Here is a 27,299-nt window from a genome sequence, read left to right as displayed (position 1 = left end):
GACTTCTTGTGAAGGGTCCGTGGATACAAATGAATGAGATGAGATACACGCCTAGACCTCTAGGCCAACCGGGTGAAATCTATAGAGTTGAGACCGTAGAACGATCACATTCTCCCTCCCCTTATTCACCCTCGTCTTCATCTTCACTATCCTCGGATTCCTCCCCAGGCAAACGTTCCGGGAACCAGCCATACCGCGCAAAATCCACGTAGAAGTCACCCATGCTATCCGCATCCACCTCGACACCTTCCTGGCGCAGCGCCTCGGCCTGGCGCTCAGCACTTCCGGGGCCCCTGCAGATATCAGCACCATGGAATTCTGAAGAGCATCTCATCAACATACCGATGAGAAATCATCCCTTTGGAATTAACCACCCGCTGCCAGGGCACATTGCCCGAGTGGAAGTGCTGCGAGGTATCTGAGGGGAGATGTTTGAGACAGATTCCAACCTGACGGGGTCGTTTAGCTATTAAATCTATTAGCTTTCGGCCCTACGGTACGGCAGATAAAAAAAAAAAGGAGAAAGGAAAATGCGAAGGGGATCTACATACGTTCGCCGAGTAGAAGGGCGATATGCCCGTAGGAGGTCACTTTGCCATAGGGAATGGATTGGACAGCTTCGTAGACGGCGTTGAACCACCATTCTGCCTCGTCGGAGCGGGGCATCTCAATGCTTTCCCTCTTCAAATTTGAGAGATGACTCTAGTTCATTATCTACTTCATCATCACCATCATTATTATTGATTAATGCTGTGCTGTATGACGCAGGGAAAGACAGGCACTCTATACGGATACGGATACGAGAACCGGCAAAACTAAAACTCCGGCTATCAGCGCGATAGCAAGATCGCTGCAGCAAAAGCCCAAGCTCAAGCTCAAGCCAAACTTCCAACCTCCAATCTGAACCTCCCAGACCGAACACCATGCCCTCCTCGTCACTAGCAGAATACCTCGCCAAAAATTACCTAACGGCCGATCCAGCGACCGAACGCCCCAAAAAGAAACGCAAGAAGACCAAAACCGTCGACGCCGCGGGAGACGGCCTCATCATCGCCGACGACGACCCGCCCGATCTACGGACGTCGGCGACGAATTTCGGCAACGAGGACGACGAGGGTCCGAGTCTAGTTACCTCCGTCCGCAGCGCGGAGTTCCGCCGCGCGAAGAAATCGAATTGGAAGACGCTGGGTGGTCCCGCGGCGGGCAGCTCGAACGCGAATGATGAGCGGGACGCCGCAGATGCGATTCTAGCGTCCGCTGCGGCGGAGAGCGCCGCTCGCCGTGGGGAAGGAGAGGAAGGCGACGACGAGGCGCCTGCTGTTGTGGACGAGGCGGACGCCGACGACGGAGGAGAGCTGCGGATGGAGTCCGGTGCTCGGGCGGGACTGCAGACGGCGGAACAGACGGCGGCGATGGTAGCTGCGCAGGAACGACGGAAGAAGGCGGAGGCGGCGCGGCATCGAGAGCGTCCGGCGGAGGCGCAGGAGACGATATACCGAGATGCGTCTGGGCGGATCATCAACGTTGCCCTGAAGCGGGCGGAGGCGCGGCGGGCGGAGCAGGAGAAGCGCGAGAAGGAAGAGGCAGCCAAGGAGGCGCTGATGGGCGATGTGCAGCGGGCGGAGCGGGAGGCGCGCAGGCAGCAGATACAGGAGGCGCGGGCGATGCCGCTTGCGCGGACGATCGAGGACGATGCCCTGAATGAGGAGCTGAAGGCGCAGCAGCGGTGGAATGATCCTGCGGCTGGCTTTCTGACCAAGACGAAGGGACCTGGCGCGAGTGTGACAGGGAAGCCGCTGTATAAGGGGGCTTTTCAGCCGAATCGGTATGGGATTCGTCCGGGACATCGATGGGATGGGGTGGATCGGGGGAATGGGTTCGAGAAGGAGTGGTTTGCAGCGAGGAATAAGAAGGGGAGACTGGAAGCGTTGGATTACCAGTGGCAGATGGATGAGTAAATTGTATTGGAGGGAGTGGTTATCTGTACGGATTCGGTGTGGATATGGTGCTGGACACCTTGATGATATACGGTTGTTCTCATTTCAAATAATACATACAGCTTCATCGAAGGGCGACATCTGGAGACTAAGTCGCAAACTTGATGCCTTCAGACTACCTCAGATTTCTGTTTACATGCGTCCAGAAGCCCATGACTGCGTGCGGCAGTGGTCAATTTCCTGTCAAGGATTCTGGCATTCTTATACAGTGCATAGACACTCACTTCTCTCTCTTTCTGGCCAGCACAAGTTGAGCGTTCATCGAATATCGCAAGCAAAGCACTGATCCCGTCCCCTCTGTTGCTGTATTCGAGCTACTCGCATTTGGCATGACGAAATTTAACTGACACTACTCCATACTTATGTTCCAACTTCAAATATATATACCCTGAAACTATCAAATGCTCGACTCATGTAGCTGGAGACGGCAAGTCATATATATCTCATCCGTGCTACAGGCTCAACAGACTACAATCAGCTACAAGATCATTATCATCATGGGAATAGGAAGTACCAGCCACAATCAACTACCTTGAGTCTACAACCAGCCACTCAGCTCAAATCACATGTCCATGTTGAGCTCAAAGTGACGAGAAACCAACCCAGAACTTTCCACAAAGTATCCCTAACCAAGCAGACCTCATCACATCACATCGCATACCACCCACCATGATGACAAGCCGAACAGCTGACCAGATCCAGATCCAGAAGCGCAAGTCATCCGGAAGAGGCAGCAGTATGCATACCTAGCAGACTAGGTTGCGCGGGGTGGATAAATAGTACTCCGTAGGTATCCATGCGCAAGGCAGATGATAAGCCCCAAGCTCCCCCGAATACTCCCTATCAGCGGCGTCATCGCTTGCACATGAGATGACTCAGGGTGAAGGAGTGGTTGGAGTTCGCCTTGCATGCTTACTATTTTCTACTTGTTACTCGACGCTCGACAGTAGTAAGTTCCGAATAAGATCGATCGATGCATGTTGATGTAGTACCGGGGTCTTTTATTAGTCTACGGCGCGTAACGCTACGTCAGGTTGCTTTGAGTCATCTGGACATACGGGTGCCTGAGGCTGTAAGGGATCGACAGCGACGACGACGACATACATCCATCAGTGGCTCTGCTTTGAGTGATCGAAGCAACCTAAACCTCGGGGACCAGAATTGGTAATGGATAATAATTATGATGATGATGCGTGGTCAAGAACCGTGGTTATACTGTGGCGTTCGGAGGATTACTGTATTCTGTCGAAGTGTTAGGTACCTCGGGAGATCCCCGTTCTGCGATAAGGATCAGGGGAGATGCGGAGAGAGCAGTCCAACGGAGTAGTGGATGGGAGATGAGGGGAGATCGCTCATCGCGGATAAGGATAAGGGGAGAGTTCTATTCTGTACAGTAGACTAGTGATGATGGTCTAGACGAGGGGATCACTGCCGAGATGGTAATGATCAATCCATCAATCAGCAGAAACTGGTATGTCGCAATCAGCAGCGCCTTATCCAGTCCTCGTGCTGCCTGCGGCGCATGCGGATGGTTGATAACGGCAGAGACAATGAGCGCCCCCTCTCCCTCCAGTCTGAGGACCCTGGCGTCATTCGGCTGGTTACTGTTGTCTCGTCCTGTTTTCTTGTTAAAGGGTTCTTCTCTCTTTCAAGATTTATTGCCTAATTCCATCCATGGTTTCCATGGATGCTGAGCAGTTTGTTCCAACTGCGGTTGTTACTTATTGATCGATGACTGGACGCCAACCCTGGTGACTCAGACAAAGACAGCCCTATCGCCTAAAGCATTTACTTTTGGATCGCGCCTTGGTCCCATTCTTATTCATCAACCTTCTGTCTCTTTCTCGTCTCGCCGCCTCTGTCTTATAAACATTCCCAGACATCCTTTCCCTAGTCGACGACAGGCACTATCTGGCCCCCCTCTTCCCCAATAGCCATTTCGCCCACGCCGCTTATCTCTCCTCATCGTTGATTCTCCCCTCCCCAACAGCCAATATGGCATCCGAGACTGTCGTCAACAGTGATCTGCGACGGGCAAGTACCGAAGCAAAGAGACAGCACGACCGCAAGGCCAAATGGGCTTACGGCGGCCGATGTGCGCTTCCTCGGCAGAACCTGGTGGCCCCTTTCCTGCCAATAACTCGTCCTGCGAAACCACTGCACCGACATCTTCCGTGAGTTGTCCTTACTGGCAAGAATGACATGGTCTCGACCACAGGCTGACCTTGACTTCAGCGTCATCAAGCGTTCCAATCAACACAACCTCAACCAGCTCGCACGTTATTCCAGGGTTTCCCTGCATCATGATATCCAAGAGATCCTTGACACCGGTACCTCTGATTCGTCTAGTGGTGAGGAAGTCGAGGAGCCAGTCGCAGTCGAAAAGGGCCCCGAAGTCATGATCGTTGACGAAGACGAGAACCCGCATCCGTATGAGGTGTCTGGTCAGACAATCTTGTCTGACGCTGTGAACAAGGCCGTGGAGAAGTACGAGACAAAGGAGACCGAGAAGCTGGTCAAGGAATATGAGATCATCTCACCTGAGAGCGAGATGAGAACTGGCTATCTGGCTGACGATGATTTCGAGCTGGTAGACCATGTTCAGCTGTGACGAGTTCTCTTGTTCAATTTGTCTTCAACGTTCTCCATATTCTGGCGTTTGATCGTGCTGCTTGACATGGTTCTGGGATCGGAGTTGGTTTAGAGCTTCTTTATTCCCCACGAATCGGTGGTTTTGGATTCAGGATGGTACGCTTGGAACATGTTTGTGCTTCAGATGCTACCGGTGGACTGTCCTTCTTTCATCGTTGTTCTTCATTAGTCCTGCGTGATCACGACTCTTATCATCAGACAGAATGATTTACACCCCAATAGTATCATATGAAACTCATAATTGATCGCATTTAAATTCATACTGTGATTGATGCAATATATTAAGTTGTCTTCAAATGATCAGTGTCAGTCAGACGAGGATGTTGCTAGAGATTAAGTCGGGCACCAATGAGTCGCGACCGATGAAATTCTTTTGCTCGTGCGGGGCATCTATATATCATGAGAAAGGTCCAGCCGAAAAAGAGAAATTGCTGAACAGATGATCCATGGAAATACTAAGAAAGATACAATGAATCTCTGCATTATCTCTGGACCAAACATTTAATACATTGCGACAGCCAGCTGTTTAATGTGGAGTACGGTGTATATGATGGAGTAGCTCCTCGCTGCTATACTGCAGCATAATGCAGCAACAGTCCACATCGGTCACTAACATCTGAATATCAAGATCAAAGCTTCACCATCCTGTATTTAGATAAATAATATGTGGTGCTTTTCTTTCAGAAATCAAGCTAAAGAATGTTGTCTCATGGAATCAAAACACAACAATGATTGATTCCAGAGCGCGATTCTGGAAGCGGTAAGACTAACCTCTTATGGCAATACTCCACAGCCCCAAACAAAGAATGATAAAAGTCGTCGTCTGAGCGACCGGCCAGGCCAAACTATCAGCAGAATTTCTAGAATTGATGTCTTCAACCGAGCGTCCCTGATCTTCAAGTCTGCATCCTGTCCTATATGCAGTAGCACTCAAGATGGAGAAACGGTCAGCCGAGAGTCCGATGGACTTTGAGTGGCAGACGAGAGCACCCGGGGACGTCACATCGCCCTTCTACCAGCTCAGCATGCAACATGACAATCAGAAAAAGCGTGCGTCATTCGCCATTACCCTGTTATAGAAGATTTGAGTATCTGACCTGAAGATAGGCCCTCACAGGATCTTCGACTCGCCTCAAAAGAAAGAAATCCCGGCTCTGCGAGCGCCGAATTCGCAACCTTTCCTCTTCTCCCAGAACCCGTCTCTCTCATCTTCAAAGAACTCGAAGTCACTTTTCGGACAGACAGCATTCACGACACCGCGCAAATTGGACTTGGACTTTTCCTCCGGAGCCGAGAACATGTCATCACCCGAGAACGCGGACAACGAGGATACCCCCGAGCAGCCCGCGAAAGCAGGACATCGAAACTCCCTATTTGGCATGTACGGCAAATTTGCGCCTAGTCCTGGACGCGGCGAGATTCCCAGATTGAACCATTATTCCAACGCGCTGGCGAGACGGGTACAGAAGCGGCGTCGGCGGGACAAGGTGCTTGGGTTACAACTACGAAAGGACGACAGTGATGATGACAGCGATCGACCGAGCAGCAGTGAAGGGAAAGTGGCTGGCAGGAAGAACTCAAAACAAAAAGAGGGACAGGAAGGAAAGCCGCCGTCGCGATTATCGTCGTTTTCGGAATTTTTCGCCTTGCTCGAAGCGCATCCCAACGTCCCCAGCATTCTGTCATGGTGGGCTCAGTTGGTGGTGAACTTGTCGCTGTTCTCGCTCGCGGTTTACGTTGTGTTCGGGTTTGTGTCGGCCATCCGTGCCGAATTTGAGCAGGCTGCGGAGGAAGTGTCTGATACAATACTGGCTGAGATGGCTGTTTGCGCGAAGAGCTACGTGGACAACAAGTGCGCTGGTGGAGAGCGATTACCAGCCTTGGAGACGGTATGCGAAAACTGGGAACGCTGCATGAACCGGGATCCGGCCAAGGTTGGACGGGCCAAGGTGTCGGCCCATACGATGGCTATCATCATCAACAGCTTTATTGATCCCATCAGCTGGAAGGCAATTGTACGTGGTCCACTCACTCTGTTCCCCTACAAATAACAACTAACCGCTTATACGCAGATGTTCTTCCTGGCTACTATTTCGACTGTCACCGTTGTCAGCAACTGGTCGTTCCGCTCCTTCAGAAATCGCTTCAACCAGCATGAGTATGCACCTCCGCCACCGACTTTCTCTCGACAGCCGTCCGGCCAACACCACCCGCCAGTGCCGTCGTCGCAGTATTCTTTTCAACATAATCCAGAGCTTGCCTACAGTGACCACGCTCAGGGACATATTCCAAACTTTGACAACAAGTCAGAGGTGCCCTTGATGCTTGAGCATCCACAGATGGATTTCGTGACAGAACGAACCCGTGATCGCGAGAATCACATGCGCACCCCAAGTCCTGTCAAACGGAATCGGCACTTTTCATGAGACATCGTGTTCCGTCTCTTATTTTTCCTTCTGGTATTTATTTGTTTAACTAAACGACTTTTTTGGACACAGAATTGCATTAGCCGGTGGATCCCGTAGCATCGATGGTTATACATTCAACTCTTCCTATGTATTCTCTTTCCTTTCAATTTTCTTTGTGCTTGAGGGATACTTGAGTTTGGCGGCGTCCACTTGTGAGGAAGGCGAGGTATTGCATAGTGTCAGGCCCAGGAGTTAAGTAGGTGCTTCATGTCCAAATGAACGAACTTTCCACCATATCATGTCGTACATCATTTCTCTACCCTCCGATACATCCACGTCTAGTGGTTTAGAGTAGCAACTGACCACTCGTGGTTTTGGATGATCAACATCTACGTGTTCATCTAACTGCCATAAGATGACCCTAATTTGGCGCCGAACTCTTGACTCCGTGTACATAACCGACCTGACCACATAAAATGGTTGCTTCAGCCTTCAAGGGCAGTCATTCTCTCCCAACTCGGTACTTTCGACTGTTATGAGGTTCATGTGCCATCGAACAAGAGACCTGCGGCCCTGTGGTCATTCATCCCGAGCCCTTCCTCCCCTAGGTGCGGAATTGTGTTCCGAATACCAGAAAACTTCCAAGGTAGACAATACCCACAGGAACTGAAATGCGGCCGAATGGCTGCATAGTCGCCTCCAATCCTGTAAGATGCTTTTCATGCTGACGTATCCCGATCTATGTGTAAACGTTTCTATGACAGGGGAGTGTGGTTTGAATTGTTTAGACGTATTCTTATTAGTATCGTTCCTTTGCATCGCTCTTAGGAAGTAGACGTACCTGATCATTTCCGTTTCTTGACGGTATAACGATATAACGACTTTTATAAAGCAGGAAAAGAGTCAGTCAGCATCAAAAAATGGCGCCCGACAGTTCGCAAGGGAAGCGAAACCTCATCATTGTCTCGAATCGCCTTCCTGTCTCGGTCAAACGCACCGATGGCTCATATCAGTCTAGTCTGTCTAGTGGTGGCCTGGTCACATCGCTCTCTGGGTTGACAAAATCCACCGAATTCCGCTGGTTCGGTTGGCCTGGTCTCGAAGTCCCTGAGAAAAAGGACCGAGAGTTAGTAGCCCAAAGTCTCGATGAGCATAACGCTGTGGCAGTCTTCTTGGATACCAACCTAGCGAATGAACATTACAACAAGTTCTCAAGTACGTGAGCAGGACTTTGCTCAACAGCCTGTCGTTCCTTCCTAACTTACTGTTGTCTCCCCTCCCAGACTCAATCCTTTGGCCTATCCTCCACTACCAGTCTGGGGTTGTATACGATGATGGTCCATGGCAGGCCTACAGGCGTGTCAATGAGCTGTTTGCAGATGCTGTAGCTGAGGCAGCTACAAAGGGGAGCTTGATTTGGGTCCATGACTATCATCTCATGCTCCTCCCAAAGCTTCTGCGTCAGCGACTCAACAAAGAGAAAGCATGCGCCATTGGGTTCTCCTTACATACACCGTTTCCAGCAGGGGATTTCTGGAGAGCACTACCTGTTCGGAATGATTTGCTCGAGGGGATGCTGGCGAGTGACCTGATCGGATTTCACACGGACGAGTACAAGTTGAACTTTATCCAGACTTGTGCTCAGGTTTTGTAAGTGGTCTACCGCGAAATCATAGGTAACTTCTGATAAAAGGACAGAGGTGCTCGAACCGAAATTCCCGGCCGGATCCAGTACAAGGATCGATTAGTTGAGACAGATAAGTTCATCGTTGGAATCGATCCGCAAAAGTTCAAGGATACGTTGCAGAAACAAGAGGTGCAGGATCGAATCAAGCAGCTGGAGGAGAAATACAAGGGGATCACAGTCATCATTGGAGTGGATCGGCTGGACTACATCAAGGGTCTTACGCAGAAACTGAAGGGATACGACCACTTCCTGGATCGTCACCCAGAGTTGAGAAATAAAGTTGTCCTGATACAGGTCGCCGTCCCGAGTCGCGAGGATGTCAAGGAATACCAGGAGTTGGAGACAGAGTTAAGTACGATGGCAGGGAAGATCAACGGGAAACACTGTATGTGCATGTCCTATTCTATTTGTGGGCGAGTTATTACACGCATACTGACCTATGTGATCCTGACAGCCACTCCCGATGGAGTCCCTCTCCTCTACATGCATCGCTCTGTTCCCTTCAACGAGCTTACGGCGTTATACTCGATTGCAAATGCTTGTCTTCTTACATCTACTCGTGATGGAATGAACCTCGTGTCTTTTGAATACGTTGCCTGTCAGGAACAACGGCATGGCGTCCTGGTGCTCTCTGAATTCGCGGGAGCAGCGTCCTTCATGAAAGAAGGAAGTATCAGCTTCCATCCAGCAAACACAACGGAACTGGCAGACGCTGTCTATAAAGCTGTGACAATGGGCGAGGACGAGAAGAAGACGAAATACGAATATCTCAGGAACTTCATTGAAACCAACACAAGGTGAGTCTGTCTATATCCGATTAGGTCCGCTGTCCGCTGAACAAACCTCAGTGCTCGATGGGGGGAGACGTTCATCGACAGGCTGTCCAAACATATCTAAAAGTGTTGATGTAGAATTGACGTAGTGCAATTTGGCTGCATAACAGACAATTTACTGTATAGTACAGTTTTGTTCTACAGTTTCTACTAGAATGTACGATTCCTACGAGTATGTACGATACATTTTAAGGTTGAATTCAAGCATCAGGGAGCAAGTACTTGGATCCATGGAACTACTCTTTTGCCCCGTACTTTCCCCCGTGTATGGTTCTGTACACAGTTTTCTAAACACAGATAGCCTGGTTTCATTATAGAGTAGCATCTGGAGACTGTGGTGCAAACAGCCCTCAGAACAAGTTAATGCTATGAGAATCTGAGCTTGAATAAATGCAATAGCTAAGTCTAAGGCAGGGAAGCTATAGAGGCACTGCTACATTGGAAAGATCCGCGTACATTCTCTCTCCTGAGAGAGGTCAAGTTCAGTATTCTCAGTTTGGACCTCGTTCAGACCTCTCTCTGCTGGAATATCATTACGGTGAGCAGTTTTCTGCCTAACCTGAACCATAAATCCGATGTTGGAGAAGTCAAATGCTTGAGAAAATATGGCATTGATCCACTAGATACTCCCCCAGCCTTCTCTTGCCTTCTCTGTAGCGGACAGCCGGTTCCGCTCTTCGCTGAAGTAGACAAGTGAATAACTCGAAGACCATAGCAGGTCCACCACTAAAATTAGCGTATTTCCTGGCAAGTTCCACGTTCTCTGACGGCTCGATAGTGGATACTTCTCCCGGAGGTGCTTGATTTCTGATGGGGTGACTGGGGAACTGGCAGGTTTTGCCCGGGGAGCAGTGAATAACTTCAGCTCGACGGGCTTCGACCATGGTCAACCACCATGATTCCCTGCCTGTCACCACAACTTGAGTCACCACACGTCATTCAATTCTGCTTCCAGATCAGTCTGTAAGCGACGATAGTGAATATATCTCGCTTAGGTAGGCGAGAGTTAGTGTGATTCTGGCTCCCTCCCCCAGGTATAAATACCCCCTTCCTCCCTCTCCAACTTCTTCTCTTCTTCCTCTCTCTCCTCCTCCTCTTCAACTCTCTCCTTCTCTCTCAGCAGCCTCTGCTCTCTCTTCTTCTTCTTCTTCTTCTTCTCTTTTCATCTTTCTCCTTCATGCAACCCTTCATCGAAGACATGGACTGCTTGTCTGTGTTGAACAACACTTGACTCTCTTGAGAATGATAGAAGCTAGGTCCCCCACCTCAAACGCTCTTTCTTTTTTTGCCCTTTTTCATCTTTTTTCCCTTTGCCCTCTGCCTGAGCATGTGGACGTCCTGCTGGTTCCTCGCTTCCCTGTGGAAGTGTGCTCTGGTTTGTTGTGGATGAGAGTTGGAGTTCACTTAAGGGAGTTGCCGAAGCGATATAGTACGCTCTCCCAGGCTTCAGGGCAACCTGAGTAACCTTGTGCTCCGTACGGCTCAATACGACTCTGCTTCCGATCACTGCATGCTTTCGTTGGTTGAGTACGCCCTACACCAAAAGAGTGCTGTTGACCATGCCCGGGATACAACGTTTCGGCGCCGGCCATCTGTATCACAGTCTCTGGGGAGAGATTTCAACTGGCCCCTTGGAAGAAGAGAGCTCAGTCAAGTACTTGTTGGAGGTTTTACTCTCTTGCCTTCCATGTATCAAGGACAGTTGCTTGCTCGTGGCTCCCTCATCTTCTGCCCTACCTATGCAACCCCCTGTCATCATTCCCCTTTGCCCCCCTAGCAGTCGGTTCAACCGGCTGATAGTTTTTATAAACCTTAGGAGCGCCCGACGAACCGACCCTGGATGAACCGAACTCAACAAAAGGAACTTGTGGGAGGAGTGAGGAATGAGGGAGTGAGAGGGGTTGTTGATCTTGGCTTTTCTTTGTTTACTCTCTGTGTTCTCATGTATCTTCCATTGTACTTCGAAATAAACTCATCCAACTCTTCCAAAGTATACTACTCAGCTGTAGCAATGTAAACACTTTTTTGTTTCTGTTTCTATATGCTTCTCATTTGTAAGTATCTTTCTGTAGCTTGGGGTACATATGGAGTTGCTTCTTCTGTAGTTGATTCGTGTATGAGGTCTTTTGCAACTATTTGTTTTTTCCAAATCGTACCTGCCTTCCTTCATGTGTTCTCTCATACTGTAGGCAGATTCAGAGTCCTACTTACATATGTTTCTCTCTTGTCTCAAGCTCTTCGCGTGGGACCCTAACATGATGCTTTTCAAGTAGAATAATGCCTCTTATCTGCGAACGCAACTGCCACCCATCAAGTCTTCCTCACTGTCAAAGCGCTGACAGTCTAGGTTCAGCAAGAGTATTCTGCTTTCTGTTAATGGTGGATATCTGCTAACAGCTCATGGCTACTCTTAGATGTGTCTAGCTCGCCGGTGATGAGTGTGAATCGACAACATTTTCCATTGTGAGTTATACGCTTCGATATTGATGCGACCGTCTCCTTCTCGAAATCTCTGTTCAATGCCACGATGCAACATACAACCTTTGCTCTACTCGATCAAGACCCGAATGTCATATCTGTTGCGTGCTGCTGGCTGGGGGGTCATCCTCGGCTCTCCTACTGTTCCTTGAGAGGGGCTTATGATTTAGATATGTGTGGCCTCCGACGTGAGCTGGCCCAGGTATGTGATCAGAAGCGATACTGCGTGGAGGATCGCTCATGAACTGACTGCATTCTTACTAGGTTCGAGGCGTTAAACCGCGGCGAATTACCTCCCTCCTGTTTGCTTTAGTGAGATTATTGCCGGACACAACATATCTACACGACTTCGATAGGGCAAAGGACTGGAGAGATCCGAACGTGCCAGTGCCATATGAGACAGAACGCAGGGTGACCGAGGGATTCTGAAATACTTCATCAAGGGTCGTGCGAGCGCCCTCAAGATACTTTGGGATCATGTGCAATTTCGTTATACACTTTATATATGTGAAGGTTTTTTTGGCGTCGATCAGCGTCATGTCTTGCATTCCGCTGATAGAAACGATAGTGCGATATCCAGCCTTAGGTCTTATTGAAATATGCCACAAAGCACCGAAGATCAAGGATCTAGGTGACTGGATAAGCTTCTTGGTGACGTTGGCACCAGCAAGATCTAAGGGCAAACGGAAAATTATGGTGAACGAGCGTTTCTTTCTAAAGCAATACTTGGACAGTATGAACAATCTCGTTCTTACTGACGGACGTCTGGTTTGACACAGGTTTCGTCTCTTCCGTTCACGAAAAATGCATATCGCGCATTGAAAGCTCAGCTGTGTCACGCTTTCGGATTTCTGTTCGCTCGGCTGTGTTCTCAGAGTGGTTTGGGCTCTCTTCATCCAAGACACTCCCCACAACGAAACTCCACATGTGACTCGAAAGGGATTAAGAATGAGTACAATGACTGACGATACCGGGCAGGTACATCCGCTGCATTGCGTTTAGCTACCTATGCGACTGTCCAGCAGGCTTCATAGGAATGCCCGCTTGGGAAGCTACGAGGACGGTAAGCTGCATATAAAATGCTTGCATTTTACTTCCCGTCACTGTTTTATTGGTCATGCTAACAAGTCTTGAAGCGAGTCACCAGGCTCGGAGCATGATCTCGACGAAAGTCTCGTGCCGATGACACAGAACAATCCATCCTATAACGTAACAACGTGAGCGGTCTTATCATACCTCGTCAGTATGCACAGCCCTCCGTCGCGCATGATTTTGAGAAGAGTCGGACAGGCACTCAAGCTTGCCTCTTGGCTTGTCTCAGTCCTAGACAAGGCGGCTCCCTGCCATTTCCCCATTCTTGGCCCACTTTCGGAGATTCGACATCGTGAGTTGGAGGGAGTCGACGTTCGAGATTACGCTCAGAAGAGAGCATCTGATTGAAATTCCGATATCCTAGGATTGCGTGTCTTAATCTCTGGTACGACTTCGTCATTGATCATCCAGCATAATCATCATGCAACGGGATATGCAATCTCCCTGGGTACAGGGCCCATCCGGTGACCGTCGGGGTACTCTGCCTAAGAGCCTACTTGCCAAGAATGACATACTTAGATTGTACCTGTAGCAGATATTGTGAGCCTCGAGTGACCGTCGCTGACTCGCTGAGGCCCCGTTTCTGCCAAGGCAAGGTGTGAAGGGGTGTCGTGATTGTGAGAGGAAGGAAAACCCAGCTTGAGGAACACCTTCACGGGCATCATGCCCATCAAAGAAAAGATCTTCATATTGTCCGGCATAAGAGTACCCTGGATTTGTCATGTCTAAGTTTATTCTGCAGAGCGCTGATTGGGTTACATTTAGGAAGCCAAGCTTGCCGAGCCTGATCGTCATATTGCTAAAGGATTGGTGGTCCAACCAGAAGGATTCTAAAGTAAGAAGTCGCATTATCATTGCAACCCAAGACCCTCCGCGTCCTTGTATTGGCATAGGGAAGATATCCCGCTAATCGCTTCATTCTGCTTTATAGGACCTTATCTGCTGAATGTGGGGTAACCGCTATCAATACGGAGTACCACCGTCTATGTCCGTCGGCCAAAGCTCAATCCAGTGTTTGTGAATGATACCCCTCTTAGGGACCTTCCGAAAACTGCAATGTGTGAATACTTGGCGAAGAAGAGGCGAAGGAGGCATATTCACAAATCGCTTGGCAAAGGAGACATGACGATTCACAAAATGCCTTGGGTTGTTTGGCAGGCGAGGGAGCCAACTATAAAAGCCGGGTAGATGGCAGAATCTGCTTCTGAACTTTCCTCACTCTCAGGGCGTCACTACTAATACGCAGAGAGGGAAAAACTATCTAAACAACATGAAGTTCACAGCCTTCTCACTGTTGTCCCTGGCTTGTGCCGCTGCGGCCTCCCGAGAGGGGGAAGCGGCCATGGACCGCCTCATGTCTGTCAAGATCGAGCAGAGAGAGAGATTCAGGGCTGAAGGTCTTTTCGATCTCAACCAGTATCCTGATCTGGGAAGCCAGAAGTGCGTCAATGGAAAAGCAGGAGAGTACTCGTGCGAGAATGTCGACCTTCTTGGCTTCCTCAGTCATCAGGCTATGGGCAGCAAGACCCGTGAGGGCAATGACATCTGGGGTATGCTTCCTGACTGAGAACATCTCCAACAAGGCTCACTAAAATTCTATAGGATGGACTTCGCCCGATGGTCGTGAATTTGGCATCATTGGTCAAACCGATGGCACGGCTTTCGTTGAAGTGCATGCGGATGGAAGCCTCGACTACCTCGGACGGCTGCCAACTCAGACAGAGTCTAGCGTGTGGAGAGACATGAAAGTTATTGGTGACCATGTCTACATCGGATCGGAGGCTCCTGGTCACGGCCTCCAGGTGTTTGATCTGACGAAGGTCTGTTGAGTGATACTTACCCCGATCGTGTCGAGTATGGATAGCTGACCTTGTATGCGGCATTGCTAGCTCCTGCGCACGAATCCTAGTACACCTACCACATTCTCGATTTCCCGCGATCTCAAGGCCTGGTACAACGGTTTTGGGAGCTCTCACAATATCGTCGCTCACGAAGAGACGAACATGATCTACGCAGTTGGAACGACCAGGTCTCATAGCTGCGCTGGAGGCCTGTGGATGGTGGATGTTTCCAATCCCGCGAAGCCAACGTCGCCCGGCTGTGCGAACCAGGATGGCTATGTGCATGACGGTAAGCCGTTGCTAGGCCTGATCGTTGCATGCGCCTACTAACAATCACAGCACAATGTGTCATCTACAAGGGACCCGACAAGAAGTACAACGGACGCGAGATCTGCTTCAACTACAACGAGGATTCGCTGACCATCGTCGACGTCACCAACAAGAAATCCCCGGTGCAAATCTCCAAGACTCCCTACGCTGGCTCTAGCTACACTCATCAGGGATGGCTTACCGACATGGAGAACATGTCGTATCTGCTGCTTGATGACGAGCTCGACGAGCAGGACGGGACCGGGGCGGCCGCCAACGGGCATACTACAACTTATATCTTCGACATCCGCAATCTTGCTAAACCCAAGCATACTGGAATTTACCAGTCTCCCGTTAAATCGATCGACCACAACCAATACGTGCTCAATGGCCTCTCTTACATGTCTAACTACGGCAGTGGCCTGCGCATCGTGGATGTCAAGTCCGTCGCGCAGGATCCCACTGGTTCGAAGTTCAAGCAGGTCGGCTTCTTTGACTGCCACCCTGCTGATGATGCCGAAGGTGGCAAGGTTGAGTTTGTTGGAAGCTGGAGCGTTTATCCTTACTTCAAGAGCGGCAACATTCTCCTGAACAGCATTGAACGGGGTGTTTTCTCTTTGAAGTACACTGGCCCGAAGTGATGACCTGTTGATTGCCTTGACGATTTGCACCTTTCGATGATTGGAACGTGTTAATGAGCTGAATAGAATGAATTCAATACATCCACTATCCACGACTAGACGTTAATTAAATTAAGTCTTACCCACGTAAGAATAAGCCTATGAAGAACATGCGCCAGGATGAGATAGGCACAACTCGCATCGCGTAACTAGGTGAATGGCTTGATATTTGTGAATTGACAATGGTTAGAGCAAGAGGGAGCCTCTTTAAATTAAGCAGCGTTTATACAACGCTGTACTTGAAGAAGCACTTACTCGCCAAAAGTCCATGAGAGCGCAAGGTACTCAGTTGAACAGACTCAAGTCTGAGGCAAACAATGCTTCGTCCGATGATTGGACCGTCATATGACATCAAAAATGATTCAAGGTAAATAGGAACTAGAGACGATAAACGTCCAACTGAAGCAATGCGAAGGGCTTGAATGCATACAGACATCATAGGGGCCAAGGGCCGTGCAAAGTCATGACATATTACCTTGGTGGTCTCAGAGGTAGTGAACGGCTGCGCCATGCTTCTCTAAATAGTGCAGCATCCACACTGGTATTATTTACCGGGGTCCTGTTCCTGCGTGTTGAGTCTGCTCCTAGGTACTCACAATCCAAAACCTCTCTTATAAGACACACTGCTAAATATATCCTGTCTGCGACAAGAACTGAACTTACTTTTGGGTGAGAATTCCGCTAACTTGGTTCCTGATTGCTTCATATTGTTTTGTCGCTACCGATATGCATCTACTGACCTCCACACTAGAGCTTGAACAAAAGCCCGCATAGGAAAGAATGGTCATATACTTTCCGATGCCATATGCCTCGGCGACTATGAGATTCGCTTCACCGGATGACGACGGTCAATGGAATTTGAGCTCATCCGGGGCCTCTGTTGCTGATGATCGCACAAGGTTCATTCGGGTTGAAGAACGGTCACACCTATCAAGAGCCTCGGTATGAGGGGTGCTGGATGTCAAGTCTAGCTGCGATTGCAAGCCTGCCGCTTATGTGAAGGGTTGGTGGCACGTGGCCAAGTGTCTGGCAGAGATGCGACGCTGGGAGAAGGCTCCAACTGTTGTTGAGCGTGGACTGAATATTGAGGAGGAGACCGCTGAGTGTCGGAATGAACCGAGGGGTTTATTAGGGGAGGGTTAGCAGAGCTTGCAAAAGTCAGCAGAGTGCGATGTTTGGCTTACAATGAGCACTGGAATGGTTGAAGTGTGGTATGTGTCTTTCTTATCGTCAGTAACAGTATCTACAGCTTAAGGGTTGAGCTGGTTTATTATCTTGGGCTTCAGTTTGTAGATGATTTCTGAAGTGCGATTCATGGTCTCTCCTGGCTTAATGGGATGATGTGTTTGTAGCTTGACTGATTCTCAAAATAGAATATCATATCGTGCAAGAAGTTTAAGCCTTAGAGGTTGGTGGGATACACTATAACTCAGCGCTGTGAGCTACTACCTCTAGTTCGTGCTACTGATGAATTTACAAAAGCGAACGCTCGTAGCCCGTCCACCCAAGGGCCTCTCTTTTGCAAAGCCCGATTACACTCAACTAGAAGGGGTTAAGGGGAGATAGTTGTACCGTGAGCAGAGAGCACCAAAATATGTAGGACTATGTATGGCTCTACGGCACCGTCTTCTTCGGAAATAACCAGTTTTGAGACGCCAGTATCAAATCAACGTAGGGGATTGGAAAGACGGACTGTCTCGCAAAAGCAAGAGGTGGGCCGCAATTATACAGTAACGGGATTTGCTGGAATGAAGAGAGAGTCAAAAGCTTTACCGATAATTCTCCTGTGGCTAAATGGTGGTCATCGAAACTACCCAGGTTACTTAGGGTGAGCTAGTAGCAAGACAATGTACATGTCAACACCAATGCTTTCTTTTGCACAAGAAGCCCATCTTTCTTAATCAGTCACGTAAGGCTTTGAGGCATCGTAAATCAGACGGAGCTCGACAAGGAATAGATATCCCTCATACTACTCCTCTACATTCTACGGATAAAATTGGAGGAATCGCTCTAACTTTCCATTGCCACCCCAATAGGAAATATCTCCGAAATCCACTTTAGGGCTGAACCGTTCTGCGAAACCAGCAATAGACGGTGATCTCAAATTTGAGTCCAGGTACACTTTGAGTTGGGCCACTTTGAGACCCGCACGGAACCATGGAAGCATGTCATTGATCTTACAACTCATGCTCTACACCTCGGTTCCGCAAGAGTCCTCGCTCCGAAACTGCCTCACGACTACGGTCATGAAACTACATCGATTCGGCATTGCACGTAACTTGACTCCGACGTTGCAATGCATTTCGTTAACCAGACACAAAGATGCGTGGAAGAATCCGGCACTTCAGGCGATAGAGTTCAGCCACAGTATGGGGTAAAAGGTACCCGGTCCAATCAGGGTTACTAATAAGCCTTGTGGATGCATAGGAAGTATTTGAGAGTTGAGAGGTGAGGTCTCATGATTCCCCGCACTCTGCAGTGGAGGATCGAGGCCCAATCATCTGCAATAGATCCGAAGTATGCCGGCGAAATTTTGCCGAAACACTGTCATCCTGAGGCATGTCGACAAGCTTAGCTCAAGCCTTAGCCACGAGACTCCTGTGGATCCACGGTTCATCCCTTGACTATCTGAGATGCCTCGGGTCGGCAGTTGATGAAGATGAGGTCCTGAGAGGCTTCTGAATATGCATACTTCGGGGATGTATCCAAATATGGACATACTGAAGGGATATAAAGCGCGTGCTGCGCGTGATATTGAGTGCAGTACCAACAGCATCTTCTTCTCCCAGGTCGTCGAGACTGCTTCCAGTCATTTTGGCATTCCAGATCAACCCCTAGCCTGAGATCCTCACCGACATGTCTCTGCGCTCACTCTTCGTAGCTGGCTTGGCCACCCTGGCACTGGCGGCGCCCGCCCCCCAGATTCAGGCCCGCCAAGGCATGAGCTCTAACGAGCTCGAGAGCGGCCCTTGTCGTGATGTGACTTTTATCTTTGCTCGAGGCTCCACCGAGCAGGGCAACATGGTATGTCTCTCACCCAGGTGTTCACTAACGTGAGTACGTGACAGAGTTGACGATCTTAGGGGTTCATCGTGGGACCTGGAGTCTGCAGCTCGCTGAAAAACGATCTCGGCTCCGACAAGGTCGCCTGTCAGGGCGTAGGCGGCGCATATACCGCCCAATTGGCCCCCAACTTCCTTTCTCAGAACACTGATCAGGCATCCATCGATGCGGCCACGGATATGTTCGACCTGGCTAACACCAAGTGCCCGAATACGAAGATCGTGGCTGGTGGATACAGGTATATTGTCTGCATCTGAGACAGTGAAGACCCGCAGCTAACCTGATATAACAGCCAAGGTTCTGCTGTCATCGATAACGCGATTCAGGCGCTTGACAGTGATCTGAAAGATAAGGTCAAGGGAGTGGTTCTTTTTGGTTTCACCCGTAATGTGGTTGACAAGGGACAAATCCCGGGTTACCCCAAGGACCAGACCAAGATTTACTGCGCTGTTGGTGATCTGGTTTGTGATAATACACTGATTATCACCGCTGCCCACTTGAGCTATGGGGCCGACGCAGATGATGCTGCTAAATTTCTTGCCTCAAAGGTCCAGGGATAATCGTGGATCATGATGACAATGTCGATTGACTGGGAAAAACAATTGGAAAGCTGGTCTGTCCATAGTCATATGTCGACGTATCCATGAGAACGAATTCAGGAACTTGTTGTTCGATTCACGAATGATGTAGCTGTTTGAGAGTAGACAATTTCTAAGCCATGCAAATCTACTCCTAGCAAGAGCGATGGAGGCGTGTGACAGAGAGCCATCTCGACTGTCAGACATGGATTCTGACTCGACTCTCTCTGCACGCATCTCTGCTAAGTTTGAAACAAAAATCACACATATGCTTGCATTCACTGAGAGTCCTCGTATCGAGCAACTGACACAAGCTTAAACAAAAAGTTCTTGATCCTTTCACGCGATGCTTTTGGCTCTGTGCCTCGCTCTAGCCTTCATCAACAAACCCCGACAGTGAAGTTGGCCTCAACTAGCCCCTGGCTCATCTCAAGATGCCACAACCCATGCAGACAAGACCCGCTTCAGCACAAGGGGAAATGAGTCCTACAACGTAACTTGACCAAAAAGCCCTTAACTCTTACTTTAATCAATCTTGAGAAAGTTGATGTGACTGACTTTGAAGGCCGGAACTTCAGGCTACGAAGGTAAGCAGAATAACTCCCAACATATGCCTTACGACGAACCGCGAGATACGTTTTCTGCAAGATGTTGCACAGCTGAGCCGACAGCACACATACTCCACGATGTTGAATTGTCTGAGCGTTTGTTCCCTCATGATGCAGCACCTAGATGCAGCACCTGCGATGTTTGCGCTACGTATATGCGAGATCGCGAAGGAGCTCGAACCGAGTCAACTATACCGTGCTTCTCCACAAGAAGCAGAAGCTATGGCGCAATGCATCATAATAATGGCGATCAGGGAAGGTTTTTAGATACCCCGTATAAGGACCAAGACTGCTCTTAGGGCGCCGTTATCAGTTCCGCTTCTTGGCTTTCCCGGAAGCTGACCGGCAAGACTGCAGCGTGTAACATTGGTACGATTATTCAGTCGCTGATATTCAGTGGCACCGCCGCACACCAATGACGCTCCATGCAGAAAAGGAAGTGTTGTGGCATTTCGGGCAATTAGAATGTACAGAATTGTATTCCTTCGTTGACTCTCAGAGTCAACAACTTGTATCAGAATCTTGCAACCGAATGATGGCGGGGTGAACATGTCGATAACGTGGTGGGGGCGACGAACTGGGTGATAACGCTCCGCTACGGGAATATCACGACATCACCGACAAATGAGCGTGATTTATGCCTGCCAGTAACGACGGATGTAAACCACGTGCTTCTTGACCGAAACTGAGATTTCAGCTTAATAGTGCGGCGAGGCAGTCAAGTCGCGTCTACCAAATCTCGCTCTCCCTATTTCATCGCTCTGTCCGCGTGCCAATTCTTTCAGCAAAACCAGGTAGCCTGAGAGATTGCATGCGGCAGCCAATGGCGGCAAAATCAAACGAGGATGGAGTCCCGTTTGGAGCGGAAACCCAGGTTTGGGACGAGGAGGGCTGTCGATCTCGTTTCGCGGCGACTGATGTGGGAGAAGGCCGAAACGATGTGTTTGCAGCGCCATTGAAACGACATCTGCGGTCGAGACATTTACATATGATCGCAATTGGAGGTATGTCTCGCTTTGACAACCAAGCGAATGCACGCCTAACGTCAAGCCAGGAATTATTGGACCCGGCTTGCTGGTGGGTTCGGGCAATGCCCTCAACAAAGGCGGTCCAGCGGGGGTGTTGATCAGCTTTTCTTTGGTTGGTATCATAGTTTTCTTTGTCATGTAAGTCCTAGCCGAGCCTCTAAATAGCCATGGCTGATGAGCAAGGCAATCGTTGGGCGAAATGGCTACACTCATTCCGGTTACTGGCTCCTTTACCGAATATGCGCAGCGTTTCATCGATGACTCTCTTGCTTTTGGGTTAGGATGGGCTTACTGGTATCTATGGGTGACGGTAGGCCGAACCTGCTCTTCTACTGTGACTGTCAGTCCTGACCACTTAGGTCCTTGCCAATGAATACAATGCCATCTCGCTTGTTATAGGATACTGGACTGATGCTGTACCTCAATGGGGTTGGATACTCATATTCTGGTTCCTATTTCTGGGTCTGTCTAATCTAGGCGTTTTGGCCTACGGCGAGATGGAATTTTGGCTGTCATTGTATGTTTCCTGCGGATCTCCCTGCACGCATATGATTGACTATTACTAGAATCAAAATAGTGGCCCTCATTGCTTTCTTTATACTGGCGATTTGCATCAGTACAGGGGGGATAGGGCCTCAGCCAATTGGATTCAAGTACTGGCACGATCCAGGGCCTTTTGCGGACTCTATCAATGGTGTTGCCCGAACCTTTGTCGTTGCCGGAACGTTATATGCGGGAACAGAGATGTAAGTCAGATGATTAAATTGCAGACGCGAAGATCGCATGTTGATTGCGTAAGGGTTGGCATTACTGCAGGGGAATCGGCAAATCCACGCAAAGCTGTCCCGACAGCCATCCGCCAGGTGTTTTGGCGGATTCTGATTTTCTATATCGGTGAGAAAAAGCCATCAACTAACTTAGATTCTGTCTACTGACTGCTATAGGAACGATGTTCTTCATCGGAATATTGCTACCGTACAATGACAAGAGACTACTGGGCTCCAGCTCCAATGCAGCAAGCTCACCCTTGACCATCGCTTTGACGGATGCTGGTATTTTGCCTGCAGCTCATCTGATCAACGCGCTCATTGTGATCAGCGTCATATCTGCAGGAAATGGTTCCCTCTACGTAGCGTCTCGCACTTTGCTCTTCATGGCTCGTAATGGCAAAGCGCCTCGATTCATCGGACGCACCAATGGAGCGGGGGTACCCTGGGTTGCTTTGATATTCTCCAACCTTTTTACCTGTATTGTGTTCCTCACACAGTCCTCGGGGGCCGGAAAGATCTATTCTGCCTTGATCACTTTGTCCGGTGGTGAGTTGACTTCTCGTCCTCCGATTCTTGTCTGCTAACGAGTGACAGTGGCGACATTCATCGTCTGGGCCGTAATCGGAATCTGCCATATTCGCTTCCGTCAAGCCTTGGTCGTGCAGGGAGAGGATCCTGCGAAACTGCCCTTTAAGGCGTGGCTGTATCCGTGGGGCACATACTTCGCTGTAGCACTGAACATCTTCCTGGTATTCTTCCAAGGATACACGGCGTTTTTGAATCCCTTCAGCGCGGACGATTTTGTGATCAACTATATATTGCTTCCTGTGTTTGCCCTGTTTGTTTTGGGCTATAAGTTCTGGCACAAGACTAAGTGGGTGAAGCTAGAAGAGATGGACATTTGGACAGGTAGGAGGGAGTCGCCAGACATTGACAAGGCGGATGAACCGCAAGTCAAGAAACAGAAATCATGGTGGTCTCGGATATTGGCCGTTGTCATTGGCTGAAGATTTGATACAGGATACCTAAGAGTAATTGATAGCTCTTAGAACAATTGAAAATGCTGAGATAACTCAAGTCTATTCAGTTACTGCTTGATACTTTAGACCTCGGCTCCTGCTGTCGTACGCGTCACCTATCGGGCCTGTAAACCTGAATCAGTGCGTAATGAAGTTATTCCACCAACAATCAACTGTAGATGAAGAGAAGTTGCAGATATCTATGCATAATTTAGAGTAGACAGCTGGGTTCCAGCGGATTCAAATTAAGGACCTCCCTGATAAACGGGTGTGGTTCCAATTTAGGATGCGGGCCGTGATTGCGGATTCCGTCGGAGCTCCCGGTGGAAGAGGTTTTCAGGATTATTAGATCCCAAGACGATGATGCTCGTCGTGGGAGAGTGTATGGGTGAGAATGATTCTCTTGTAAGAGTCCATCGAAGTCGCTTGGACGAAGAGATAAAATTCGCTTCGACATGGATCCATTCCGGTATATGACGACCTGAATTCACGGGTGGAGGATCCCCGCAAAGAACACTCCAAACCATCAGATCAACATCGTGATATCCAGTATGCCAAGTGATTGGACAATCCTTGTCGAGTTATTCTGCAGACCATCGACTAGCGTCTCGGATAAGCACCAACTGATAACCTCCTCCCATCGAATCAGACCGCGCCCTTGGCCAACGGGGATCACAGGGACGGGGATCTCCTTCCCATCCCCTGGTGCTTTGGCCGCCATTCACTTCATCACGGGATGTGGACCATCCAACTACAGACACTGAGCAAGCTACGATTCGCTTCAACAGGGAGACGGGACTGTTTCGAATTGCCGCCAAGGAGCGTCTTCTCCCAGAATTCCAGATATGATCCGCATTCTGACGGGATCGGCATCACGTCTGCCGAATCGGTTGTCCAGTGTTCTCGCGGAGAGCACCGAAATGTAACCCCGCGTTGTGGTCAATCGTATTGACTATCCTATCGCGATACGCGGCTGGCATGATGCTGTACAATCTACAACGTCGGGGAATCCGAGCGGCCAACGACGTCTAGACGACCAGGAAACGAGAATATTTAAGCCTGCCATTCCCACTGGATCTCAGAGTTTCGTACCAAGGAACTCAGCTCAAATCAGATCCTCCGAAGATCCTCCACTTCCCCGTCGATCAAGATGTTGTACAACAAGGTACGTCGCCGATACACCTCTATACCTCGACCGCGATAAGCGTTCCACCATTCTAACAAAACAACCAGATCATCGCCGTCGCAGCCCTGCTGCTCGCCCCTGTCCTGGCCGCCCCTACTGAACTCGACACCCGCGCCTGCGCCTACACCTGCGGCAGCAACTGCTACAGCGCGAGCGCCGTGAGCGCCGCTAAGGAAGCCGGTTATGAGCTGTACTCCTCGGACGAGACCGTCGGCAGCAACAACTATCCCCACAAGTACAACAACTACGAGGGCTTCGACTTCCCTGTCTCCAGCCCCTACTACGAGTGGCCTATCCTGAGCTCCGGACGGATCTACACCGGTGGTTCCCCTGGTGCGGACCGCGTTGTCTTCAACAGCAATGATCAGCTGGCTGGTGTTATTACACATACCGGGGCTAGTGGAAACAACTTTGTCGCTTGCACTTAGGCTAGGATTTCGACGGCTGCTGGCGGCAGACGATTTGTTTATAGGTTCAGCAAAGGCAAAGGACCATAAAATCAATTTTGATAATGATTCATGCTCGTGGCCCAGTCCATAATTTTCCTTCCCCATTTTGCTATTGAATAGCTTTGGAGTTGAACAAGCCATTCGAGGTTGTATATGATAAAGATAATTCCTTTCATTATCTCAGTATTAGGGCTTCAGATATATATCACACCGCGGAACATTGAGGCAAGGTGCAGAACTAAGCAAGTGAACATGCTACTGAGATGGCTCTTTTTCATCTGCCACGAAGCTAAGCAATACCTCGCAGTCTGCCAATTCTGGATTAAAAATTATCCTGCTCGAGTGAGAATTGCTATCACAAGACTCCTTGTCTTCCTTATCAAGTGCTTGTGCTTATCTACGTGCTGACACAGTGACACTCCACCTCACATCACATGGGCTCAGCAAGAGCATCTCTTCGCACTGATAAGCACGAGCTGTAGCCAATTATCGAGCTATATTACGCTTGTTCAGGATTGAAAACGCGCAACAAGGTATTCTACCATAAATGACGAGCTTGGTAAGTTTCCGCTCCCAACAACTCACAGCAGGAGAAGCACTGTCGAGTGTGGACTCTGACGGGCAAGCAGGTATGGAAATGCAGGGCTGTATAGGGAGCTCTACAGATACTGAGGCGATCTTCAACAAAGGTGATATCGTTACACGATGCATGGCTAACGGACACCGTGATCGGCAGGTCTCCCCTTTCCTCTCTTGCCTTGAAGTAGAGCATTTGCCTGGGATCTCTATTTGATCATCATCGCTCGCTTGAATGACTATTAGCAGGTGACAACTTCTACCTCGACCAAAGAATCTATTATGTGGTGGACATCATCCGTTCAATGACTCCTAATGCCAGAGTGCTACAATGACCAGCATTGTTCAGGCGTGAAGCGGCTAAAAACGTGAAGCAAGACATGCCTAGTGCGACTGGATCAGACACTGGGGGCGGCCTGCGCAGCTGAGCAGAATACATGCTAGATGAATCCTTGACTTGCGTTGACGTCTCACAATAATACAGGCGTGCGAAGCGCGACATGGATGGGAACTGGAAGGCGTCACAGTTTTATGGGAGGAAGGGGTTACATGATCTCCCTTACCAATGTTCGTGGAGTGTCTCCGTTGTGAAACCTACGATCACAAAAGCCGTCCAACCGTTTGCGTGATTCAGTGAGAATACTGAATCATATTCACTCACAGAGAGGAGCGAAAGGCTCCGTGTCCCCAGCGGTCTAGCATAACCCCCCACGGACAACAGGATGATAGGGAGGGATGAAGAGCGTACCGTGGATGAAATGCGAAGCCAATGCTTATGATCGAGGTCAAGAACCCAGGGAAAGAAGCAAGTAGCATCCAGTCCGCATAAACACAATGGACCAAATCGAAACGGATGGGATCGAGGGCGAAAGGCGCGATTGCACGCTTGAGTCCGTCACAACTGAAGAAACTCATGGACTCCTTAGGGAGGACGTGGTGCCTGAACTGAGGGATACATCGCCGTATTAGTGACCTCTAAACGGTTCGTCGAGATCGAGAACAGGAGAGGAGCTCGAGATATTGCAAGAGAGATATATGTGACGCCAAACGCCATTTTGCAAGCACCCAAACACTGTAGAATTATACCGCATCGCATCCGCCTATGTGCGACGGAGGAGAGTTGAAGGTTGTGCGGGCATCACGATGCTGCTGCCTCTGATATCGACCATGCACCCGTGCTGAGTTTGAACCCGCCGGTTCCGGAGCTCTACCTGACAGCGCGTCAAGTTCCAAGGTGCAGAGACCTCTTCATAGAAATGGAGGCCGAAGCCGTGCTATTGACGGTTAGCATCCATTGACAGCTGTAAGTGTCGCCTGCTTATTCCTGTGGGTGAAAGAACTGTTTATCGACTATTGAATTCTGCGAAACACAGGGAAACACTTGGGAGACGCCTGAGCATGAGCGAGTCCATGCACCACCGGTCCTAAGCCGATCTTGAGAGCGAGCAGTAATCAGGAAATTGCCAAATCGGTGGTCATTTTCTCTATGAAACAAGGGAACCATCGCGATATCGGGTCAGATCACATCGAGTGAGTTGCCATTGCGGCAATTAGATTAGTAGCCACCTATCTGGCTTTGTTGCTTCACTACTCCGTACTCTGTCACCGTGTACTGGGAGAAGATAACACCCCCGTCAAGACAAGCCAGGTTGGTTTCAGGCTATTGAGAATTTGTGAAGGTTTCCGCTTTGGCGTTTCAAGGCTCGGGCAAATTGCTTCCAAAGGCGAACACATCTTCTTGCGCAATCACAAATTGGATGGCAGACATTCCTGCGTGGAAGAAGAGGATGGTGGAGGGAAGTGACGTAAGTCAAATCCAACCGTGATTGGAAAATTGCTTGTGGCTGTCTTGAAGCTCAAAGATGATCAAACTCCCGTCTTCCTGCCCTAAATTTGCGACATAGGGCGGGAGGCCTCGATCAGTCCTTGTATGATCGACATAATCCTGTTTCGAGCGACATATTGGTTAAGATCAGGTCATTCATGAGCCCACAAGCTAGAGTATGAGACACTACCTGAATTTGAGCATCTCGCAAGGTTGCAAC

At 49.4% G+C, this 27,299-nt stretch overlaps 9 protein-coding genes across 9 annotated transcripts; 8 read left to right on the top strand and 1 right to left on the bottom strand.

Moving 5' to 3' along the window:
- Positions 1-121: 121 nt before the first annotated feature.
- P174DRAFT_513802 (MGMT family protein) lies at positions 122-666 on the bottom strand (the record flags this gene model as incomplete). The annotated part of the gene is made up of 3 exons (XM_024832014.1): positions 122-293; positions 343-466; positions 552-666. The coding sequence occupies 3 exons, from the start codon at positions 664-666 to the stop codon at positions 122-124; spliced, it is 411 nt and encodes a 136-aa protein (XP_024682017.1).
- Positions 667-675: 9 nt separating this feature from the next.
- cwc26 (putative cell cycle control protein (Cwf26)) lies at positions 676-2,325 on the top strand (the record flags this gene model as incomplete). The annotated part of the gene is made up of 1 exon (XM_024827788.1): positions 676-2,325. A coding segment is annotated over exon 1 (1,031 nt), but the record flags the coding sequence as incomplete, so codon positions are not given.
- Positions 2,326-3,992: 1,667 nt separating this feature from the next.
- P174DRAFT_422420 (uncharacterized protein) lies at positions 3,993-4,608 on the top strand (the record flags this gene model as incomplete). The annotated part of the gene is made up of 2 exons (XM_024825039.1): positions 3,993-4,171; positions 4,233-4,608. 2 exons carry the CDS (start codon positions 3,993-3,995, stop codon positions 4,606-4,608), a joined length of 555 nt encoding a protein of 184 aa, XP_024682015.1.
- An 861-nt stretch (positions 4,609-5,469) lies between these two features.
- On the top strand, positions 5,470-7,349 carry P174DRAFT_443294 (putative nuclear envelope protein Brr6). The gene is made up of 3 exons (XM_024827787.1): positions 5,470-5,699; positions 5,757-6,664; positions 6,722-7,349. Exons 1-3 carry the CDS (start codon positions 5,585-5,587, stop codon positions 7,073-7,075), a joined length of 1,377 nt encoding a protein of 458 aa, XP_024682014.1. The 5' UTR covers positions 5,470-5,584; the 3' UTR covers positions 7,076-7,349.
- Positions 7,350-7,977: 628 nt separating this feature from the next.
- Positions 7,978-9,641, top strand: P174DRAFT_461841 (trehalose-6-phosphate synthase; the record flags this gene model as incomplete). Its single annotated transcript, XM_024830052.1, has 5 exons — positions 7,978-8,272; positions 8,341-8,707; positions 8,756-9,129; positions 9,199-9,541; positions 9,593-9,641. 5 exons carry the CDS (start codon positions 7,978-7,980, stop codon positions 9,639-9,641), a joined length of 1,428 nt encoding a protein of 475 aa, XP_024682013.1.
- A 4,486-nt stretch (positions 9,642-14,127) lies between these two features.
- Positions 14,128-16,031, top strand: P174DRAFT_409642 (uncharacterized protein). Its single transcript, XM_024824215.1, has 4 exons — positions 14,128-14,697; positions 14,750-14,967; positions 15,037-15,277; positions 15,328-16,031. Exons 1-4 carry the CDS (start codon positions 14,418-14,420, stop codon positions 15,936-15,938), a joined length of 1,350 nt encoding a protein of 449 aa, XP_024682012.1. The 5' UTR covers positions 14,128-14,417; the 3' UTR covers positions 15,939-16,031.
- A 2,738-nt stretch (positions 16,032-18,769) lies between these two features.
- On the top strand, positions 18,770-19,685 carry P174DRAFT_409639 (cutinase family protein). Its single transcript, XM_024824214.1, has 3 exons — positions 18,770-19,001; positions 19,061-19,278; positions 19,333-19,685. Exons 1-3 carry the CDS (start codon positions 18,834-18,836, stop codon positions 19,598-19,600), a joined length of 654 nt encoding a protein of 217 aa, XP_024682011.1. The 5' UTR covers positions 18,770-18,833; the 3' UTR covers positions 19,601-19,685.
- A 1,364-nt stretch (positions 19,686-21,049) lies between these two features.
- On the top strand, positions 21,050-23,293 carry P174DRAFT_490457 (amino acid permease; the record flags this gene model as incomplete). Its single annotated transcript, XM_024830808.1, has 8 exons — positions 21,050-21,166; positions 21,277-21,392; positions 21,438-21,564; positions 21,614-21,771; positions 21,821-22,000; positions 22,054-22,148; positions 22,199-22,570; positions 22,619-23,293. 8 exons carry the CDS (start codon positions 21,050-21,052, stop codon positions 23,029-23,031), a joined length of 1,578 nt encoding a protein of 525 aa, XP_024682010.1. The 3' UTR covers positions 23,032-23,293.
- A 500-nt stretch (positions 23,294-23,793) lies between these two features.
- P174DRAFT_505378 (extracellular guanyl-specific ribonuclease RntA) lies at positions 23,794-24,781 on the top strand. Its single transcript, XM_024831259.1, has 2 exons — positions 23,794-24,208; positions 24,277-24,781. Exons 1-2 carry the CDS (start codon positions 24,194-24,196, stop codon positions 24,655-24,657), a joined length of 396 nt encoding a protein of 131 aa, XP_024682009.1. The 5' UTR covers positions 23,794-24,193; the 3' UTR covers positions 24,658-24,781.
- The last annotated feature ends 2,518 nt before the right edge of the window (positions 24,782-27,299 follow it).

This window comes from Aspergillus novofumigatus, assembly GCF_002847465.1.
Source record: "Aspergillus novofumigatus IBT 16806 chromosome Unknown P174scaffold_5, whole genome shotgun sequence".
NCBI lineage: Eukaryota > Fungi > Ascomycota > Eurotiomycetes > Eurotiales > Aspergillaceae > Aspergillus > Aspergillus novofumigatus.
The sequence above is the reverse complement of the archived record's forward strand: the minus strand, read 5'-3'. Positions and strand labels throughout refer to the sequence as shown.

Coding starts and splice junctions, on each gene's coding strand:
- P174DRAFT_409642 (XM_024824215.1), top strand. CDS start 14,418: ATGAAGTTCACAGCCTTCTCACTGTTGTCCCTGGCTTGTGCCGCTGCG. Junction 14,968..15,036: donor AGGTGTTTGATCTGACGAAG/GTCTGTTGAGTG, acceptor CGGCATTGCTAG/CTCCTGCGCACGAATCCTAG. Junction 15,278..15,327: donor GGATGGCTATGTGCATGACG/GTAAGCCGTTGC, acceptor TAACAATCACAG/CACAATGTGTCATCTACAAG.
- P174DRAFT_443294 (XM_024827787.1), top strand. CDS start 5,585: ATGGAGAAACGGTCAGCCGAGAGTCCGATGGACTTTGAGTGGCAGACG. Junction 5,700..5,756: donor ACATGACAATCAGAAAAAGC/GTGCGTCATTCG, acceptor ACCTGAAGATAG/GCCCTCACAGGATCTTCGAC. Junction 6,665..6,721: donor CCATCAGCTGGAAGGCAATT/GTACGTGGTCCA, acceptor GCTTATACGCAG/ATGTTCTTCCTGGCTACTAT.
- P174DRAFT_409639 (XM_024824214.1), top strand. CDS start 18,834: ATGTCTCTGCGCTCACTCTTCGTAGCTGGCTTGGCCACCCTGGCACTG. Junction 19,002..19,060: donor CCACCGAGCAGGGCAACATG/GTATGTCTCTCA, acceptor TGACGATCTTAG/GGGTTCATCGTGGGACCTGG. Junction 19,279..19,332: donor ATCGTGGCTGGTGGATACAG/GTATATTGTCTG, acceptor CTGATATAACAG/CCAAGGTTCTGCTGTCATCG.